The 20,253-nt window shown below is 30.8% G+C and overlaps 2 protein-coding genes across 2 annotated transcripts in view; both read right to left on the bottom strand.

Annotated features, from left to right (window-relative positions):
* The window catches only part of LOC144848035 (uncharacterized), a 108,505-nt gene extending 94,629 nt beyond the window's left edge, over positions 1 to 13,876 (bottom strand). The window contains exons 1-17 of the mRNA XM_078704705.1: positions 13,776 to 13,876; positions 13,095 to 13,257; positions 12,232 to 12,258; positions 11,760 to 11,783; positions 11,358 to 11,378; positions 11,056 to 11,079; positions 10,496 to 10,510; positions 9,806 to 10,320; positions 9,634 to 9,657; positions 9,317 to 9,473; positions 8,349 to 8,449; positions 8,085 to 8,164; positions 7,828 to 7,915; positions 6,794 to 6,849; positions 6,393 to 6,432; positions 5,486 to 5,667; positions 5,069 to 5,170 (exon numbers count right to left, since the gene is read on the bottom strand). Of these exons, the coding sequence (XP_078560831.1) occupies positions 5,069 to 5,170; positions 5,486 to 5,667; positions 6,393 to 6,432; positions 6,794 to 6,849; positions 7,828 to 7,915; positions 8,085 to 8,164; positions 8,349 to 8,449; positions 9,317 to 9,473; positions 9,634 to 9,657; positions 9,806 to 10,320; positions 10,496 to 10,510; positions 11,056 to 11,066 (1,371 nt within the window). The 5' untranslated portion in view covers positions 11,067 to 11,079; positions 11,358 to 11,378; positions 11,760 to 11,783; ... (1 more) ...; positions 13,095 to 13,257; positions 13,776 to 13,876. The remainder of the gene's footprint in view (positions 1 to 5,068; positions 5,171 to 5,485; positions 5,668 to 6,392; positions 6,433 to 6,793; positions 6,850 to 7,827; positions 7,916 to 8,084; positions 8,165 to 8,348; positions 8,450 to 9,316; positions 9,474 to 9,633; positions 9,658 to 9,805; positions 10,321 to 10,495; positions 10,511 to 11,055; positions 11,080 to 11,357; positions 11,379 to 11,759; positions 11,784 to 12,231; positions 12,259 to 13,094; positions 13,258 to 13,775) is intronic.
* Positions 48 to 2,368, bottom strand: LOC144853627 (uncharacterized). The gene is made up of 4 exons (XM_078711364.1): positions 2,126 to 2,368; positions 1,804 to 1,869; positions 1,415 to 1,634; positions 48 to 965 (listed from the first exon to the last, which is right to left on the bottom strand). The coding sequence occupies exons 1-4, from the start codon at positions 2,366 to 2,368 to the stop codon at positions 595 to 597; spliced, it is 900 nt and encodes a 299-aa protein (XP_078567490.1). The 3' UTR covers positions 48 to 594.
* Positions 13,877 to 20,253: the final 6,377 nt, after the last annotated feature.

The raw sequence follows: 20,253 nt of genomic DNA, 5'->3' as shown, positions 1-20,253 counted from the left end.
TAAATACTAAACAGAATGATTGATTTAGTTAAGTTATAATAACGATGTTTTGTAAGAAATCCTTATTCGAAGTTAAGTACAAACTATTACTGAAGATATTTTTGTGAAACAAAGTTTGTTATGCAAATTAGTTTCTGGATTTTACCGGCATCTCAAGCTCCGAAGAAGTGATTTAATTTCATTAAACCAGAACTAGTACTCTCATAAATATTTTCTCTTATGTGTTTTCACTGCATCTTCACAACCTAGTGCTGCAGTGCCTATAGTACTTTGTTTCGTTATTGTTTCACAAATTATAATAATATTTGTAAGATTTGCATATTAATTTCATTGCTTATTTCAATATATTCAAACAATATTAGTTGAACAATACATTTAAACATTAAAGCGGAATGTATATATAAATCAATATTAATATTTGGATTCTTTAGAAATGTGTCTCTTGACTTAAGCTTCTGTTTAAAGAACTTGGTGATTTTTGAAAAGCTGTGTCTTTGATTTTATAAAATTCTTTAGAATTCATATTGATTCTACATAACTCTCTGAATAAATACAGTAGACTGTTATTCATCATTTCACATTGTTCATTCATCTTTACAGGTTAAGATGTTCATCAATAATACGTACAACATCATGACGATTCATCTCAATCATACACTCCTTAAAATCGTCCAATGACAAACCTTTCTCAGACCATCCATGCATTACACACATAGTAGGACTATTGATCATGGATACAAAGCTCATGCTCATGATGCAGTCTATGTAACAATCATAGCCAACCTTACATGCTACGCCACGCCAGTCATTGTAGTCTGTTGAGCGAAGAGGGTCCAGACGAACACAAATCTGTGTCATAACTTCTAATGGCAAGATTGGTGATGGAATGTCTTTATAGATGCCAATGAGAAATCGCAGAAACCCTGGAACATTTGACTTTCCTTGAGTAGCAGTGGCTTGGAAAGCTGAAATAATACAAAATATTTATTTGATAATACAACGATTTTCAACGCTTTCTTATATTTAAGACAATTGTTTTGGGGAAAAATAGATAACAATAGAATATGCCACTGAGAAACCCAATTATCAGTACTGTTTCTCCATATTTCATTGTTTGTCCAATGTTATGGGAAAACTCCGTAATACATCATCTCTCGTGTGTCACATGTGTATCACGAGCAGCGTGTGTATATTATGTGAAGGTAAGATAATATTGGACATAATTTCCCTATGATTCCAGGGAAATTATAGATACTGAGACTCGTTTTAGTACCCGAATTATATGTGTACTCATTTTAGTACCCGCCCGAACTATATGTGGACTCATTTTAATCATAGTCAATTGATTTATTATATTCAAAAAATTGTTACATGGTATTTGTGAGATATTACTGAACAAGGTTTCATGCAGTACCTGGATTTGTTTTGTGTTTTGCAAACAAACGTCTGATTTTGGAAGTATCCATTCCATCATCTGGCCCACATCGAGGCGTAGACTGCATGCAATCTTTAAGTTTGTGCAAGTTAACGTTCTCCATAGGATAGACGTTGCACAGAGCACATACGTTAAACACAACACGTTTCATCCATTTGTGACCAATGTCCAGTAGATTTGCTTCAATGAACTCAAGTACCTGTAAATAAGAAATACAAGCTAAGGTATTGGAAGGTATTTGTTTTTGTTTTAAGTTTAAGCTAACAAAATGCATTGATATGCTGTCTACATTTTTGAATTGCTTTTCAATTTCAATTTATACTCCATCATTAAATAAAAACATTAATATTCTAATCAAAAGCATTTACCTCTTTGCAGACATTTGGAGATGGTTCAAGCTGTTTACCGCCCACTTTAAGTCTGTAAATAACCACCTATACAATATAAATAAATATTACTTTTAATTAAAACATCCAATAGTTTATTTGTCAATACAAATAATTTGTGTCAGAAAGAAAGTTAATTGGTTTTAAAAGTAAATCACAATTCCTATGACTTTTAATGATCTAAATCATTTTCATCATTCATAGATTGGATGAAAAGAAATAATTTTTGGAGTTTCAGTTCAGACAATCAACTTTAGTTATTAGGATTTAAGACATGTATATTCTTGTTGCAACTATTGCCTACCTGGATACAAGATCTTTTTTCAGGCAGGATTCTGATGATTGCATCATGATTCTGATCAACGTATACTTTCACCTGCTGGTAAAAGAGCCTAGGATTATATCCCTCATCAAGCTTCCTCTGTTGTGACCAATGTACGATTCCTACTACGAGTCGATAGTACAGTCCTTCAGGTAGGAAACCATCAAAGTCAACGTAAAAAACTGCGGCAGTTGTTGACTTTGTCAGTTTGTCAAGTGACGCCATTTCATCACCTTGGTTCTTCTTTAGCAATGATGGCACATAGAAGAGACGATCAACTTTTGTACATTTTGTCTTTAGAAAAGTTGAAAGATTGAAATTAATTGCTGGTAAAATGCTATAATAAATGGTTTTACTAACATTCAAAGGGTGTCATTATTCCTGAAACACTATCATATGAACATTCAGATTGGGTGTTTATTTTTCTGCAATATAGTAATATAATGAACTGCAAAGACAAATAATCAAACAAAATTAAGTAAATAAAATCTGCAATGCAATAATTAGAAGTCTGTACCTAAAAAGATCGAGTCTTGACACATAGCAAGTCAAATTTCTGCATCAGTTGTATTAATGCTTCAAATTGCTTTAAACAGTCATGCCACATACGTTTAAGCAGTCTCTCCTCTAGGAGACCCTCTTCATCAAGCTTTTTCCAAGAGCTTCTAAACTCTGCATACTACAAAAAACAAAAAAAACAATAACAGTAAATGTGCCACCAACTATTTAGGCCGTGTGACCGAACTACCGGTGGAAAGGGATTTAACCGATTCCTACTCGAGAAAAATTAACCGATAATTCAAATCGGATAATTATCGGTTGTTTGGTAATGATTGATCATGCGCACATTATTTTTTAAGTAATTAGCTGATTGGTTAAAACATTAAGCCAATAATTTTTGCTTTGGCTGCGGAAACATGGTCTTTGTTCACTATTAGATTTTTTCCCGGCTAGAAATTAAATCGCATCATTGCAGTCGCGATTGAAATCCAGAATGTGTTCTACCTTCCTCTTACAATGTACTTTAGGCCTACTATAAAATACTATTACTCGGTAGGCCAAGATGTGTAACTATAAAATAGGCACCATGATCATAACATTCTACTATGAAAACATTTTAAATCGTTAATAGTAAACTTAAACATAAAAAACCCCTCATACTTGTTCCGAAGGATCTTTAACTGTGATAACTAGCTTGAAAATGTAAATCAGCCATTGTGGTATAAGAATGATGATGTCATTCAAGGGGCTATTTGGTGTGTCCCGTTCTCCGTAGTAAACAATATTACCAAGGTCGTGGTAAAAATGTAACATAACAAACAATTGATCATCTTTGTCAATATGACACTTGGAAGCTAGTTTAGTTACCTGAAATTAAAAAAATTGATAAACTATAAAATACCTATATATTTGTCATTAGTCATATAACTCAGATCATGAATATTAATTTCAGATTAGAATGAGATGATAATAAATAACTATAAAATCCAATGCTCGGTCAATTTATTTATTCCTGAGATTTGGAATAATCTCAAATGATAGTGTAGAGCCGATTAATATCTAGTTTGTTTTCGTATTGTACGCAACATGATCCATGGGTTTCAAGAAACAATGTTTGTTAGTTTGACATGTGCTGTAGGCCTACTTTCGTTTTAGTGAGACACAGGGGTTAAGCCAAGAGCATTTAATTATTATTTGTATCAACGAGGACCTTTAGTACGTTAATCAGACATTTTCATGTAACACACCTTAAGATAAAAATCAGCTTGCTACCAGAAATGTCCAGGTTTAGGGCTTATTTTGACTTAATGCTCTTGGACTAGGTAGATTTAGTCTAGTCTACATGACTATAATTACTTGCCTGCTTGAAGGTAATTGAGTGCTTATGCTGGTCACGTAATTGCTCAATTTCACCCATGAAATTCAACCAACTTATGGGCATCCTCTCTCCCATATATGGTTCGTTCTTAGCTACCTCTGTGATATGACGTCTAAGCTTAAAAATTGATAAAATATCAAATTCTGATATGACGCTGTTGTCAAGGGCATAATACTTATACACAATATGGTGTTCGTATGGTTTACCCTTAAATGCTTCTCTTATCAGTGAAAACTTCTCTTCAGTCTGAAAACCAAATAATATTATTTTAATAATTTGTAGTGGAGCTGTAGCTTGGTGATTAACGTGCTTGCCTTCCAATCCCATGGTCCGGGTTTAATCCTGACCTAGTGCCAGGATTGTAACTCACACCTCTTTCAACTCCCTAAGCCTCAAATGAGACTTAAACACGATAAATTATTCAAAAAGTAGTTTATCCATTCTGTAATTGGCGAGTTACTCGCTGTTGGAAGTGTATGAAAAATAAAAATAATATGTTTAAAAGTTAAACAAATTATAATTCAAATATAGTCTTAACTGGCAGCGGGAAATCTTACAAGAGCTTCTTTCTTTTCGTCATTGCCTGGAAGGATTTCTCTGTGAGTGCCAACGATAAATATTGGTGGTGAATACTGCTTCAGGGTTGAATTTTTAGTCGTACTCGTATGTGAGTAAATTGATTGTGCCCAGAAAACCACACGATCCAAGTTGGTCATGTAGTGGTCAGTGTCTGAAATCTGTACAAGTTAGAATTTGAATAACTACCAAGATAATCATACCAAACATACATTATTTAACAGAGAACATATAATATTGAAAGTGTATTGGTTTAGGCCAATTAAAAAATAACTACGAAAAAATGTGTTTTTACTGTGTGATTTTTAGCTTTTCGATTAAAAAAATGACAACGTTGTGGTTATCGGTAACTGGATCTCAATAGAGATACAAATAAAATAAGCTAAAAGATTTCGGATAATACTAATCTTCCTTATTAGTGCATGTGAATACATATCAAACCATAATATTTTTAAATATCTGTAGGTTACCTTTCCATAATCTCTATGAAAAACTTTTACTCTTGATGGTGCATTGAGGTCATGGCAGAGATTGAAACAGATGATGTAAATAGCACGAGATACCAGAAACATCTGTCGACAAACCAAAGAAATAAATGATGAGAGTGACTATTTAATATTGAAGATAATGAAAACTCGATGATAAGTTTGGTTTAATGAGTCTAGTCCATTCCATGAGTGGAAACAGGTTCAATGTTGCGGAGGAAAGTGTTTCTTTTAAATAATTTGAGTTTTGTGGATTGTAACCTTGGCCTTCCTTCCCCTTCAAAATGTAACTACTCCTAGATGTTAGATCATCAAGTCAACGATATTGTGTGACCCATTTAAGCGGTAAATTTAAAGAAATCTTTTGTGGGTTGTAACCTCATAATGATATTTATATTCTACCTGATGTGTAATGTAATACAGATCTTGTCCAGCAAAATCCCAGATGCTGAGAGTAAGATCATCCATTGTCTCTTGTAACTCTTTAGTCTCTATCAACATTTCCGTCTCTCCGTCTTTTTTCTTTTCTCCGAGAATGTTTTCAACAAGTTCAAATACTTCTTCTTGTATATCCGATGTTAGGCCTATGATAATGCCCAATAAACATAGCTTATATTATTATCACAAGTATTTTATTACTGGTAGGCCTACTGTTCTCGTAAGTAAATTGTTTGCTTACAGTGTCTTATTACAAAATATTTTACCACATAAAGGCACAAACTTATCCATTTTGAATTAATGTATTGCTGTATTCTTTCTTTTGACTGGATTGCATTTTTAGTAATGTAACGTAATTGTGTAAATGAGGCTTAATAAAGTAAAAGAAAGGAATAATTTGAAAAGATATAAACTGAAAGTAATTTTTTGAAGGACTCTTAGCTGCCCATGCCATTTGGGTTTATGCAAGTAGATTTTTAAATTCATAAATACCCCATTTTTAGTCGTATTAGTTCTAATTTCAGTTAGTAAAAATAAAATTTTGTTTACTTTGAGCGTCTTTTAAATTTCTCTTTCATTCATTAGTGAATTTTGAAATGTACAATTAGTAGATGTTTAGGCTTTTTAAATTTCATTATAAAAATATTTTTTTCACTAAGGATATTTTATATTACAATTTTTAGAATTTTTTCAGCGGTTCGAATTCATTGTTAAAACAAAGTTTAAAAATCTTAAATGAGTATTTAAAATAATGTTTTTTCATCATTGCGGTGGTCAAAATACACTGACTAGATAGGAAGAACAAGGAAGAACAAACATGCTTTTGGTTGAATTTCTGCTGTCCCTTCAAATCGATCGATCAATTTCTTACCAAATTCCTCTTCATATTCCCGTTTCTTCCTTCCAAATTTCTATATTTAAATCAAAGTACAGTTTGCAAACAGGCAAATAGAACAAATTATATAAAACTACAGTAGATTTGTCTATCAAATACAGTATGAAACAGTATGATACAGTATGAAACAGTATGATACAGTATGATACAGTATAATTATTACTTGTTATACAGTTTCATTCTGTGAGATCAATAAAAAGAAGAGGGACAATAACAACATCAACATCATCAACATCATCTTCAACAATAAACATAACAATATTAACAACAACATGATTAACAACAACATTAACAACAACAATAACAATAATAATTAATGTTTTCCAACATCTTTATTACAATTGTCTTCAAACCTGAAGTTTGTCTTTATTTTTTACCTCTATTGGCACATTTTCCACATCAGGTCTTTCGTTCAATGCTTTACGTTCATTCCCTATCAAAAGAAAAGCAGTACAAATTATTGCAATTGGCATTTATAAATTTGTTGACTGTGGTGAATGGTTACAAATTACTAACCCGAGTGAGACATCACCATAATGTGTATTCGGACACAAACTAATATAATAGTATAATCATAACTACCGTACTGTACTCTAACAATGCTTCTTGTATTGCACCAACCTAATTTTGCCAACCAGGTGTCTCTTTTAACCTAATAATTTCTTGTCCTAGTAATTACGTAATAATGTATGAATATATTTTCTTTCTAAAATAATTAATTATAATAACGATTTTAGATGTCCAACCCACATGATATGTTAAGTAGGCCTACCTATTAAGGAAGGATATAATATTATGTAACTATAGTACCATGAGAGTAATACTAACAACTAATAGTAACATGATAACAATATTAATATTAAGTACCTAGAAAATATTAAGTATAGACTAATGTGGAGACTAACAAGTTAAGATCAACCCAGTATACTACGGAGAATGCTTTGTGTAACAATACTTGACAAGATACCATGCAAAGTAATCAGGAAAAGATAAAAAACCAGAGACCTGCCTCAAGCAATTGCTAAAAAGAAGTGGAGATGGCAGGCCACGTTGCAAGACTTCGGCACAATAGCTGGACAAGCAGGACAATGGTTTGGCAAGCAGGACAATGGTTTGGCAACCAAGGATAAGGAAAAGAGGCAAATCCAGAGAGAGAAAAGAAGAGTTTAAATATTAAGTATCTAGGAATATGTTATAGATATTGAGCAGCTATGATAAACTTTATTCAAGCAATACGTTCCATTTATGTGTAGTGGTCCTTATATTTAATTCACTGTACCCAAACAATTGTATACGTTGTTGTTTTGAAACATGCTACCTTATTACTCCATCGTTGGAAGGAAATAGAATAACATCATTTACTATGTTTCGTGACGAAATGCTTGTGTCTTACAATACGCAAATATTTCACCTTCATTTGTATAAGTTAATAAATTGTCCTCCTCTGGCCTAGCAACACTGCCAACTTCTTTATTTTCGTGTCCATCTTCCTTTAATTTCTGTATATTGTAAAAATTTAGTATAAAGATGGTAATTATTAAGTTTAAATTTATGATTTTCATACTGTTTCTTCTTTCCATCGTCACAAAACATGTATTGCAACACATGAAATAATATTTTTGTCATATATTTATATAGAAAATTTGGGAAACTAAGCATTTTTATAACCTCATGTTCTTTCCTCCAGATGTCGTGTGCCATCCTTTCTGCAAGAGTTCTTACATATTCCTTTCTTGCTTCGCCCGTTGCTATAAATTAAAAAAAGGTATGCAATGTTGACATTTGAATTGTTGAATGGTAAGCAATTTACGTTATAGAATTTTTTTAAAGGTATTATCTTTCTGTATTTAGAGCTAGTGGGTCTTATAGATTTAATAATTATTTGATCAGGGAATTTATTTTTAAGAATATGGATGTTAATTATAAGCCTACCCTTATTTTCATTTGGTTTCCAGTTATTAGTATGTTTAACACTAATTGTACAAGACAATGATGCTTCAATTCCATTAGTTACTTTCTCAGTAGCATTAAACCTAAATAATATTTAAAGAATTATATTATGCATACATAAAAAAGTCTTTAAAACTTACACTTTTTGAACGTTTATAACAATATAGTGTGCCACAAAGAACAAGAAGCCTGTTTTTCAGATAACGAATTATTTAGTAACACTATTATAAACCATAACTAGAGGGTACTCCGAGAGTACAAACCTCCGCCTACTGTAAAATTCCCCTACATAAAATGTCCCCGGAAAATATATATATATCCTTTTAAATTAGTTCTAAGTGTAAATAGGCTAACTGCACACTACAAAGCTGTGTATGAAAATTTGGTGTAATGGTTATGTATCCAGCCTCTCACAGTTGAGATTGCATGGTTCAAAACCCGCCGAGGTTGTTTTTTTTTATTATTTTTGTATTTCTTTTTTTTTGTGGACCTTGATCTTTGACACTGACCCTTCAAAATTTAACCACAAGTATATGATGAGTCATTGATCATTGTGGCTAAGTTTGGTGAGAATCGGATAAAAACTGTGGTCTCTAGGCAGTAAAATATTTTTTTGTTAGTTGTGACCTTGACCTACGACCTTTTCCCCTCGAAGTTGAACTCGTCCGAGCTTTTGGGGAATAGATCATTGTAGCCAAATTTGGCCAGATTCGGATGAAAACTGTGGCCTCCAGGCTGTTCACAGACAGACACACACACAAACAGGGGTGAAAATATAACCACCTTGGCGGAGGTAATAACAGTACTGTTTATTCAAAAGGCTGGGTAGCATATTTATGGAAAAGGTTTACTTGTTTCCTTTATGTATTGGTAGTTATTTTCAACCTCTGTTTTTGAACTGCGCAAAACACAACATAAAACAAAAATGTAGACCTAAATACAGTACTTACGGTTGATCAGTGAGTGCTTTGGTAAGACTCGTTTTACCAACACGTTCTTGTCCTACAAGCATTAGACGTGTTTGGTATATAGGTTTGCTGCCTTCTTGTATGGCATTAAGAAATGCATCATTAGCCTCTTTACCTCTTGCCAAAACCTCAAGGGGAACTAATATTTTGAAAGAAAATACACAGAATGAAGAATTATATTTATCAGAGATTATATTAAAGAAGTCAATGAAAAACTAATTTTGAAACAGGGATTGTGCAGAAATAAAATACACTTTTTTGTTCAAGTTATCATCCTTTTCTTAAACTTTTAAACTTACCATCATTCAGTTTCTTCAGTTGCACTGAAAAAAAGTAAACAATAACAATATTGCTATAAATTACAGAGCTATTTTTTTTATCATCAAAAATTCAATAAAAGTTATTTGTTACATATAACATAATGGTATATCAACCACAATAGTCCTTAGAAATAAAAGAAGCAATACATACCAAATGATCTTACAATGGTAAGTACATGATTTAATTCTTGTTTGTCCTTCACAAGTGTTTCAACATTCTTCAATGATGCTATAGTGTTTTCAATCTTTCCTTGAGTCAATCTCTTAATTAAATCCCAAGCATTTTTCGGATTCCTTTCAATCTTGAAGAGTTTTGCAAGAATGTCCACCTGTTGACTATTCAATGATCTGCCGAGTTTAACTAGCATCCGTCTGTAGCCTGTGATTTTGTTTGCCTGATTCCGTCTGTGATATTTCTTGGAGAGTATTTTAAGTAGTATTTGAAGTCCTGTTACATCAAATACTTCAAATAATAGATCACAGTTAACAGCATAACCAATTTCAATGTAACCTTCTGAATGTAATAGTCTGAACAAAGTATTAGCTGATGCTGCATCTAATTCATCTTTGTTTTTTATTATGTCATAGAGGGCGACCTTCAGCATCTGTAGATCATAAACTGCAATTTCACTTGAAATTTTATCAATCACCGACCAAAACTCATCCCTGCTCATAGAAAACAGTTTAAATTTAATGATTATTTTTAGTTTTTTATATACAAGTTCAATCATAAAGTATAATTCACTATATACTACTGTACTAAAACTGTTCAACATTAAATTTCACATGTTTTAATTAATATTTTAAACTAATATTATTAGATAATAAGTGTATTACTTACCCTCTTCTCTGTTCCCTGAAACAAATTATTATGATCTATTAGTATGTTTAATTACACAATAACACTAGGACGCAATGCAAGGACATAAGTGCAACGTAAGTAATTTGACCATTCACGAGCAATTGACTAATCAAACTGACGCTTTTCATTGGTTAACACGCTTGCGTTTCGCCTTGGGAATTGGTATCAATCTCTTAATTAAATCCCAAGCATTTTTCGGATTCCTTTCAATATTGAAGAGTTTTGCAAGAATGGCCACCTGTTGACTATTCAATGATCTGCCGAGTTTAACTAGCATCCGTCTGTAGCCTACAGACGGATATATATAAGCTACAGACAGGTGGCCATTCTTGCAAAACTCTTCAATATTGAAAGGAATCCGAAAAATGCTTGGGATTTAATTAAGAGATTGATACCAATTCCCAAGATTTAGAAAGTATTTAAATGCAATTTTATTTTGTTGAGTTTGTCATTATGCACGTTTATTCATGAAGTTATATTTCATTATACTACAGTCCTACTTTAGAGTACTTTAGACAGATAGTTTAAGTTTTACTTACCTCTCAGACATTTTTCTTTGTTGTCTATAAAACAATGAAGTTTCATTGTATTAGTAGGTTATTAATTAATGTCTAATTAGTTCTGTATTGTTTGACTGTTATATTAAGTGTTTTTATTATTTACACAGCTGTAGCAGCTTTTTATTTAAAAAAAAATATTCTTATGCATTAGGAAGTAAATATTTTAATGCAGCGCATATAAAAGGCATTTTCATTACATTATTATACGATTTACAGTAAGCCTACTTTGAAGGTACTTAAATTTCACACAAATTATTGTAAACAGTAAAAAATATACTTACTTTTTAAATTTTTCCTCTTTTCTGTAAAGATAATTTAAAAGGTTCATTAGTATGTGTACATCATTAATGTATATTATTTAGATACAATCGGACTATCAAATATAGTATTTTGTTATCTTTTATCATATATTGTTTAGCACAGTAGCTTATTATTTTTATTTCAACTGATTTTTTTTTCGATTTGAAACGTTTTTCGCAATTTAAAAAGTCGTCAACGTGTTATAATTTGGTAAACAACATTTCTTCTTTTAGACAATAATGAATTTGCTTAAGCACTAAATAATGTAGAAAGTAATTGTTTCATAGAAATCTAGATTAGAATATGATTTTTGTACTGACATATAATGAGTAAATTTCACACTTTGACAGTAAAGTATTAAAATATTCTAAGTTTATATTTACTCTAGTTCTTGACTTCTCCATTCTCTGTAAAAAAGATTTAACTTTCATCAGTAATGTTTACATAGCTATAATGTATAAATAATTCTGAATTGTCTACAATTCATTATATATTGACAATCATTTTTACTCATCATATTATTACTTTATTTTTTCTTGTATTCTATACAATGTTCTATGTATTTTTTATTATTGTATTTCGTACCTTGTAATAATGATAGAAACGTTTCTTATATTATACTAAAAATTTAACAATGTCAAAACAATGAAATGCTTGCATTTAGTATTTTTTAAAGTAATAACTATTACTGGTGTGAAAATAAATGTGATAAAATTAACTGCTTATCAGTTTATTTCTGTCTAAGAACTATTCAGTTTGAAATTTCCAACAAAAGAATAATCGTTCATGATATACATGGTATTAACTTAAGTTTTACTTTAATATAAAGGCATTAAGTAGTTACAGCATACTTACTCCAATTCTGGGAATGAGGTTGAAACTCTGTAAAAATAAAGTATTGAACTACTTTAGGTTATATCAGAGAGGAGGAACATTATGCTGACTGAATGTGTTGTCATAATATTAAAAAATAATAATATATACTATTAATAATAAGTTTTGAGCAGGTATGGCCGTAACATTTTCACAGACTACAATATGTAAGCAAGGAAATGGAATTCGATGCTCACTGTAGCCTATAGTATTGGGGCACTTTGAGAATGAGTCCAATCATCACTGGTTTTTAAATACAATGTAGAAACTCCGGTAATAGATAATTCAACGTACTATTTTTTTATATAAGCTTATTATGTTGTTATGGTAATGGATCAAAAGGAAAAAAGGGAAATATGAATTGGTTGTAAAAAGTGGCCAAGCGTATTATAGACAGTATACCGTACATATGATCAATACAATTATATTTGTTAAGGTGTTAGCAGGGTAAATGTACTATCACTATCTTTTATACCGAAATCAGTTGTTTACCCGATTCTAGTTTAGTAACAATAACTCAACACTCGTGACTGCAATGATGGATCGTTAAGTAGGTTAATGTTAATGTGTATAAATATGTATTGCCAAAAGAAGTCAAATTTCCAGTAATTGACCAATATTGAATTGTTTAAAATATTGGTAGTATATACAATGATTAATACATGTTAATACAATATTAAGGTTATTTGTATAATGACACTTTACAAAACAGTATCAATTATTTAATTGTCTTACTAATAATATTGACATCTAGACCACCATATTTATCATTTAATTGTTCATACTTTATATTTAGGCCTACTACTATTTTTATAGCGAGGCACACATAATTAACACATAATTACCGTTTTTTCTTCTTTTCTTTCTTCCTGCTGCCTTCTGCCTCGGTTTCAAAATTAAATGCAAGTACAATACTTCAATTTAATATGCCTACTTAAGTGAAAATGTATTTGTTGGTACTTTATTACCATGGGAGAGAATCATCTATCTTCTTTTAAAATGTTCAACCTTAAACAATTTAAAATTTTTTTTCTGGAATTAGAAACTTGTAGGCAGACAAACTAGCCTATATGTGTTTTACTATCTGATTACCTTACAGATAGAAAGCATATTTTTCAGATAACTATGATACCACCATATTTATGTCTTGGGTGTTTCTTTTTTTCATTTCATTTTATTTGCCATCTCAACATGAACATAGTATAAAAAACATCAATATAGAAAAATATACATCTGAAAAATTAAAAAACATCAATAAAAACAAAATAAATGCGGGATTTATGAAGTCAAAGGATGCATGTATAACACAGAGTCGTTTAAAATTAAAAAAAAAACTTATAAATTAATTATTTCAATGTAGTCTCCGAATGGTTATCTCGATGAAGTAAGTTTACCAAACAATTATTTTTTTATATCGTAAGTATATAAATAAAGATATCATAAAGTCAACTATAATCGTGTACCGGTACGTAGAGTATTCTTATCATAATCACAAATGTAAATTTTAAAATTTCAAATCTACTTACCGGTTATTTTATTTATAAGGAAAACGCCATAAAATATTTAAACTGAAATCAGGCAATTTGTATATGATCTTTCTGAGCTTGATGAATAACGTACAATGAGCAAAACCAATGAATAGCAGCAGCATTTGATGAGCCCACAGACCATAATACAGATAGTTATCAATAGTTTCATGGTTGATATGCATTGGCAAGGTGACAGAACTATCTTTATTTTATTCAGACTATTGTCTGTCAGAAATGCTCTATTGGTTTCGAAATCGGTGTGGGGGACTTCCCGGAAATGGCAATTTACTAATATCAGTCTATTTATAATGTATATTAGAGAGAAAAGTGGGTTTAATTTAGATATAACGCAGGCGGCAAATGTACACTAAACAATCAAGCCTGGGAATTCTCTTTAAAACACACGCAACATCGTACCACAACATACAGATTTTTTTTGACAGAAAAATGGTTTATTAAGCTGAAGATACTACTAAGATTCACGTAGAGTCAGTCTTGTTCTTATATATATATATTTTTATAAAAGCAGTGCAGTTAAGTGCTGGACGGGCTGGGATAGCTGGACACGTACAAAAGTGGAACAATATAATGTTTTACAGATTTTTAAGTTAAACATGGTAGGGTATGTTATAAAAATATGTTCCGAAAAATTGTACAGTCCATGCATAGGGGTTTTATAATATTGACTTTATTAAATATTAAAATCACGAATCTCTTTTTTCAAACATATATTTCAGGAAAATGTTTATAATTCATCAATATGAATGAGCATTTATACATTTTAGTACCGGTATGGTATGACAAGGGTGCTTTTAGGAGCATAGATCGATGAATTAGTATAATTATAGACTATTACAAGGAGATTTATACATTTTTAACAAGAAATTGTCAATAGATTTTTGATAATAAAACAAATGGGCACTGCGTTAGCTACAGACCGTGAAACCCATTATATTCAAGTGATAGTTCTCTGTAAACGCATTTTTCTCATTCCTTTTATCATTGAATATGAATGTTTCTTTAGTATCTGCCCACGTCATACACTCAAATATTTATTTTTTAAAAAGACTCTTGTGTCATTGTGTTTTATCAGATTTTTTATCAGGCAATCTACTAAAGACTGCTTTCGTAAATCATGTCAATATATTAACAAATCTAGACCTACACAATTTTACTGACGAATTATTAATAAGGGTTCCTTGTCGGTATGAGAACATAGTGTGATAATAGGGACGAGGTAGATACAACAACAAATAATACAATTATTTGTTTATTACAAGTTTCAATCAGGTACTACTTCTTCAATTCAATTTATTATCTTTTTGTGACCAATACATATATTATTTTCAGATACCCCATCATATACAATCTTTTTTTAAACTAGTGTCCCTATCTCTTTAGCCTATCCTTGGATAGTACATTGTAAACTAAATTCAAGCATAACATTAAGGATATATTTAACATTTATGTTATAATAAAAACTGTTAGGCCTATATAGAATATTATAACAAATGAATAGAAAAAAAGAATCCAACTTAAAAAATGGTGATTAGGCCTATTGAATGAACATTTACTGGATACTAGATATATTGGATTAGTATTAAATATTTGTTAATGTTATGATATTAATGGGGTTTTTTAAAACGACGTTAACGTTGATTTGAAACCCACATGTATGTGAATGAAAAACCAACATTTAGTGCAACTTAACTACAAACATTCACACAAAATATTTAAAAAAATATACAAAAAACACCAAATATGTGGCATCATTGCAGATGAAGAAATACTATATGCATTGTTCAAATGTAAATAAATACACTTTGGAAAGAGTTTTAAGGATATATTGATTATTATACTACCATAGTATTTTAATTAAACTTGTGATTAGTACTAGAAATATGATAAAATAATATGTAAATTCTCTTGCATCTTGCTACACAATATACACAGAAAAATAAATTCTGAGATACAAAAAACCACATGTGACGTTTAGGTGCAAATAATTTAACAATTAAACAGTACATACGTACAGTATATCATAGAATAAATGCCTATTTATTACAAAACACAAAAACCTCAACATAATAAATTGTTATGTTATGTTATGTCACATATAAAATAATGTGGAAAAACTTACTGATAAAGTAATTACTGTTACATTTTTATACCAATTTCACCTTTCAAATGCATATTTAAAAAAGAATACAATTGAAAATGACATAATTATAATAATATCATTTTAAACTAAACCAACACAGCTAACCGTAAAGTGTAGAAAATAAAAACAATAATGAAAAAAACTGGTTCCTTATTTGCATGTAGTCCCCAAAAGTCTAAAAAAATTTAATGAAAATATATCACATGATCATGCTAATGATAACATGTGTTTAGGTTTAGCTATTAGTTATTATTTTTTAGTTATCTTATTAATATCTTCTTTGTGTCATGTGTTTTCACTATATAACATAAAATCTGACTTCTTACCAATTCTGTAATTGTTCTAAATTATAAGATTTGTCTGAAAAATCATATCGGCAAAGATCATTCTGTTGTTAACTCAATTAATTGGGCCTTTATAAAAGGAAAAATGAGCTGTTCACAAAATAGAGGTATCATTACCCTGCTCCCAAAAAAGATAAACAACTATCACTGCTAAAAAATTGGAGGCCTATTTCCCTTTTAAATACGGATTACAAAATTGCTACAAAAGCGGTAGTTACAAGGCTTAAAAAAGTTCTCCCCTTAATAATAGATCCCGATCAGACCGGCTTTATGAAAGGGAGATACATTGGTGAAAACATCCGATTAGTTTTGGATATTATACATTACACAGATTGCGAAAAAATACCATGCATGATCCTTGCTTTGGATTTTGAAAAAACCTTCGATAAAATTGAATGGAAATATTTAGATAAGGTTTTATCTTATTATAATTTTGGGGAGGATTTTAGAAAATGGATGAATGTGTTTTATACCGGCGCTTGTAGCTGTGTCATTAATAATGGTTATTCGTCCAATTTTTTTAATCTATCAAGAGGTCTCCGACAAAGATGCCCTCTCTCACCATACTTATTTATATTGTGTGCCGAAATATTGTCTTCTCATATTCGCCACAATCCAACAATTAAAGGATGCCGACGATACAGTTGTTATTCTCGATGGTTCTAAATAAACTATTTTGGGCACTATGAAAGTTCTTGAAAATTTTGCTAATATTTCTGGATTAAAAATATATCAAGAAAAAACACAAGTGATGTGTATAGGATCAGATAAACATATATTAAATAAATTTGAAGAGGATAACAAACTAAAAAAACTTACATGGACAAAAGGTCCGATACGGTTACTTGGAGTCAAATTTACACTTGATCCCTCGGATCTGTTTACTCTGAACCTATTACCTCAGCGAACTTGACAAAATTAAAACGCTTACTAATATTTGGTTCGCAAGAAATCTCAACCCAATTGGCAAGATAACGATAATTAAGACTTTAATAGTGCCCATGCTTACTTTCTTGTTTACTGTGATAACCAATCCACCTATATCATTTTTTAAAACATTAGATAAAATTCTGTACTCTTTCATTTGGAATCGCAAACCGGTTAAAATAAAGAGAAAACTAATTATAAATACAATAAACTTAAAATGGTAGATGTAAATGTAGAGTTTTTTTGCTACACACAGAAAGTATCATGGGTAAAACGATTTCTAGATGAAGACAACCGGGGTCGTTGGAAAGGCATATGGCGTGAGTTTTTACACCCGGCTGGGGGTAATTTGATTTGGTATTGTAACAAACAAAATATGATACACGTGTGGATTTTTAGACATACCATAGTATAATTGTAGCTATTCCTAAAATATGGAGAGATGCCATGCAATCTAAGAACTATGATATGTTAAAACAAAAAAGTGAAGTAATTATAGCATCGAATTTAAAATTAATAACAAAACTTGCATATAGCTTAATAATTAATCGCATTAGTGTTCTTCCGCATACCTGTATCAAATGGGAAAACGAATTTGGACATATAGCCGACTGGGAGGTGTTATATAAATTAACATACAAAAGTATAATAGACACAAGACTGAGATATTTTCAGTACAAAATATTAAATATGTTCTTGACTGCAAATGTTCTACTACATAAATTTAAAATTAAAGATTCTGAATTATGTGATACTTGTAAGGAAGAGCCGGAATGTTTGCAACTTCTTTTTTGGGAATGCAAAAAAGTAATATCATTTTGGAAGGACGTCCAATTCTGGTTGAACAATAGAAATATGAAAATAGTTTTCAATGCAAAAATTATATTATTAGGTTTTCCAAAAGATTCTATAATACATTTCATTATTTTGATAGGAAAATACTATATCTATAGATGTAAATGGAGAAATATAGCAGTCACACTAAAATACTTCCTAGTCGAATTAAAATATCTCCAAAATATGGATTGGCACATTGCACAAAAAAATGATAAAATAGATATGCACTTAAAAAAGTGGTTACATATCGGATAGAATGGGTAGTTGAAAACAAAAGTTAGGTAACTCTGATCGAAATCTGATTGCTTATAGTTTTATACATATTCACATATGGGTATGTATTGCGTATATTATGTATAGAATTATGTAAGTTGTGTATATATGGTGTTTTTTTAAACTGAAAACAAACTTATTAAAGATGTATTTACCGCCCCACCCAAAAAAAAAACATGAACAATTTAGATTTTTGCCTAATGAATTATAGCCTTCTTGTATTTTTAATGTAGGTTAATCACCAAATTGTTCAGGGGACAATTTTATATATCTTTATATATCTTTTTATCTATATTTACCATAGATTGTTTACCATTGTTAAATTACTTAGAACAATGAATTGTTAATTGCAGAATTTGATTTTTATATTGTTTTTTTTGTGTGTGTTTGACCGCTGCGTCGGTCCTGTTTTTTACCATGAAATATGAAATAAAAAAAATTTAAAAAAAAGATCATTCTGGTTTGTTATGCATGTTCATTCCTCTTTAGTAGAAAGATATTCATTGATCAAGCGTGCAACATCATGACGTTGTATGTCAATCATACAGTCCTTAAAATCTTCCAATGACAAACCTTTCTCAGACCATCCATGCATTACAGCCATAGTAGGACTTTTCATCATGTCCATCAAGTAGTTGATATAATGATCATAGCCAACCTTGCATGCTACACTACGCCAATCATTAGCGAGTGGGTGTGGAGGGTCAAGGAGAACACAGACTTCTGTCATGATTTCAAAAGGCAGAATTGGTGAAAAGATTTCTTTATAGTCACCAATGAGATGTCGCAGAAATCCTGGAACATTTGAGTGTCTCGGGGCGGCAGTGGCTTGGCAGGCTAAAATAAAAAAAAAATAAAATAAATGATTACCAATAATGACTTTTGAATCAATAATGGTTATTATTGACTATAATAATCATAATTGAAATAATTCATACTTTTAAGGTCAATTCTCTTCAACTTTCCAACAAATTCTTTCCAATTCCTTTTGTTTATTTCACCTCTGTTTTTTTCCAAATCAAAGAGCATAGCCCATCGATCAGAATATGGCACTGTAGGATTATTGTACATTGCATTGATGGTCATCACGTCGTTATCAGTCAAAGAAGAGAAGAATGATATCGTCTCTTGTCTGTAGGGTGAGAGTACTGATGAAACTTCTTCAACATATGGAAATGATGCCATTTCTCTTCGAAGTTCGTTTTCCAGTGCAGATTGCTTGGTGATAATGATGGTATCGTTCAGAAGTGTAAGTTTCTGTGGACTAAGATCTCCAGTAGCATGCAATGCCTGCATCATGTTTATTGTACTTTTAACATTGGAAAATGTAGCTTTGTCCAATAAATCACTGTATACGCATTTCAACATATTGAAAAGGCCATTATGGCGGCGGTTTTCATACCAGGATGAAAAAACTACCAATATCATGTTGTACTGGCCATCTGGTATTCCTTATAAAATAAACAAAAAAAGTACAGTGTCATTTGTTAAAGGGACATTTTAAGGTTTTAAAGTTTCTAACAAAAATGTTATAATAATGAAAATAATATGAAGATGTTATGATAAGTGATGAAATTGATTATAATAATTTTAATAAAAGTGGTGTTTACGTCACAAAAGAGAGAAATAAAATATTTTCCACTCTATAAACTTTTTCTAACTATTATTTTCATTTGGCATTGACTACTGTTATTGTTTATTATGGCAGCGTTAAGACCTGGTAACTATTTATCATTATGAGAACGTCAGCCATAATGAGGTGTGATAACACAATGGTACTGCTCGTAATGTTTTTTGATTATTATTTTATTGAATAAATTACTTCTAAGCTTTATCTTCTATTGTTTTGTTCATGCCTACAGCCCCGTGATTATTGGGGTTTAGAATGTATTGCAATTCAAATGCTGTCAATCTTAATTAATTTATTTATTAC

The sequence above is a fragment of the Antedon bifida genome, chromosome 1, assembly GCF_963402885.1.
Source record: "Antedon bifida chromosome 1, ecAntBifi1.1, whole genome shotgun sequence".
NCBI lineage: Eukaryota > Metazoa > Echinodermata > Crinoidea > Comatulida > Antedonidae > Antedon > Antedon bifida.
The sequence above is the reverse complement of the archived record's forward strand: the minus strand, read 5'-3'. Positions and strand labels throughout refer to the sequence as shown.

Coding starts and splice junctions, on each gene's coding strand:
- LOC144853627 (XM_078711364.1), bottom strand. CDS start 2,368: ATGGCGTCACTTGACAAACTGACAAAGTCAACAACTGCCGCAGTTTTT. Junction 1,870..2,125: donor AAAAAAGATCTTGTATCCAG/GTAGGCAATAGT, acceptor TATATTGTATAG/GTGGTTATTTACAGACTTAA. Junction 1,635..1,803: donor CTCCAAATGTCTGCAAAGAG/GTAAATGCTTTT, acceptor TCTTATTTACAG/GTACTTGAGTTCATTGAAGC.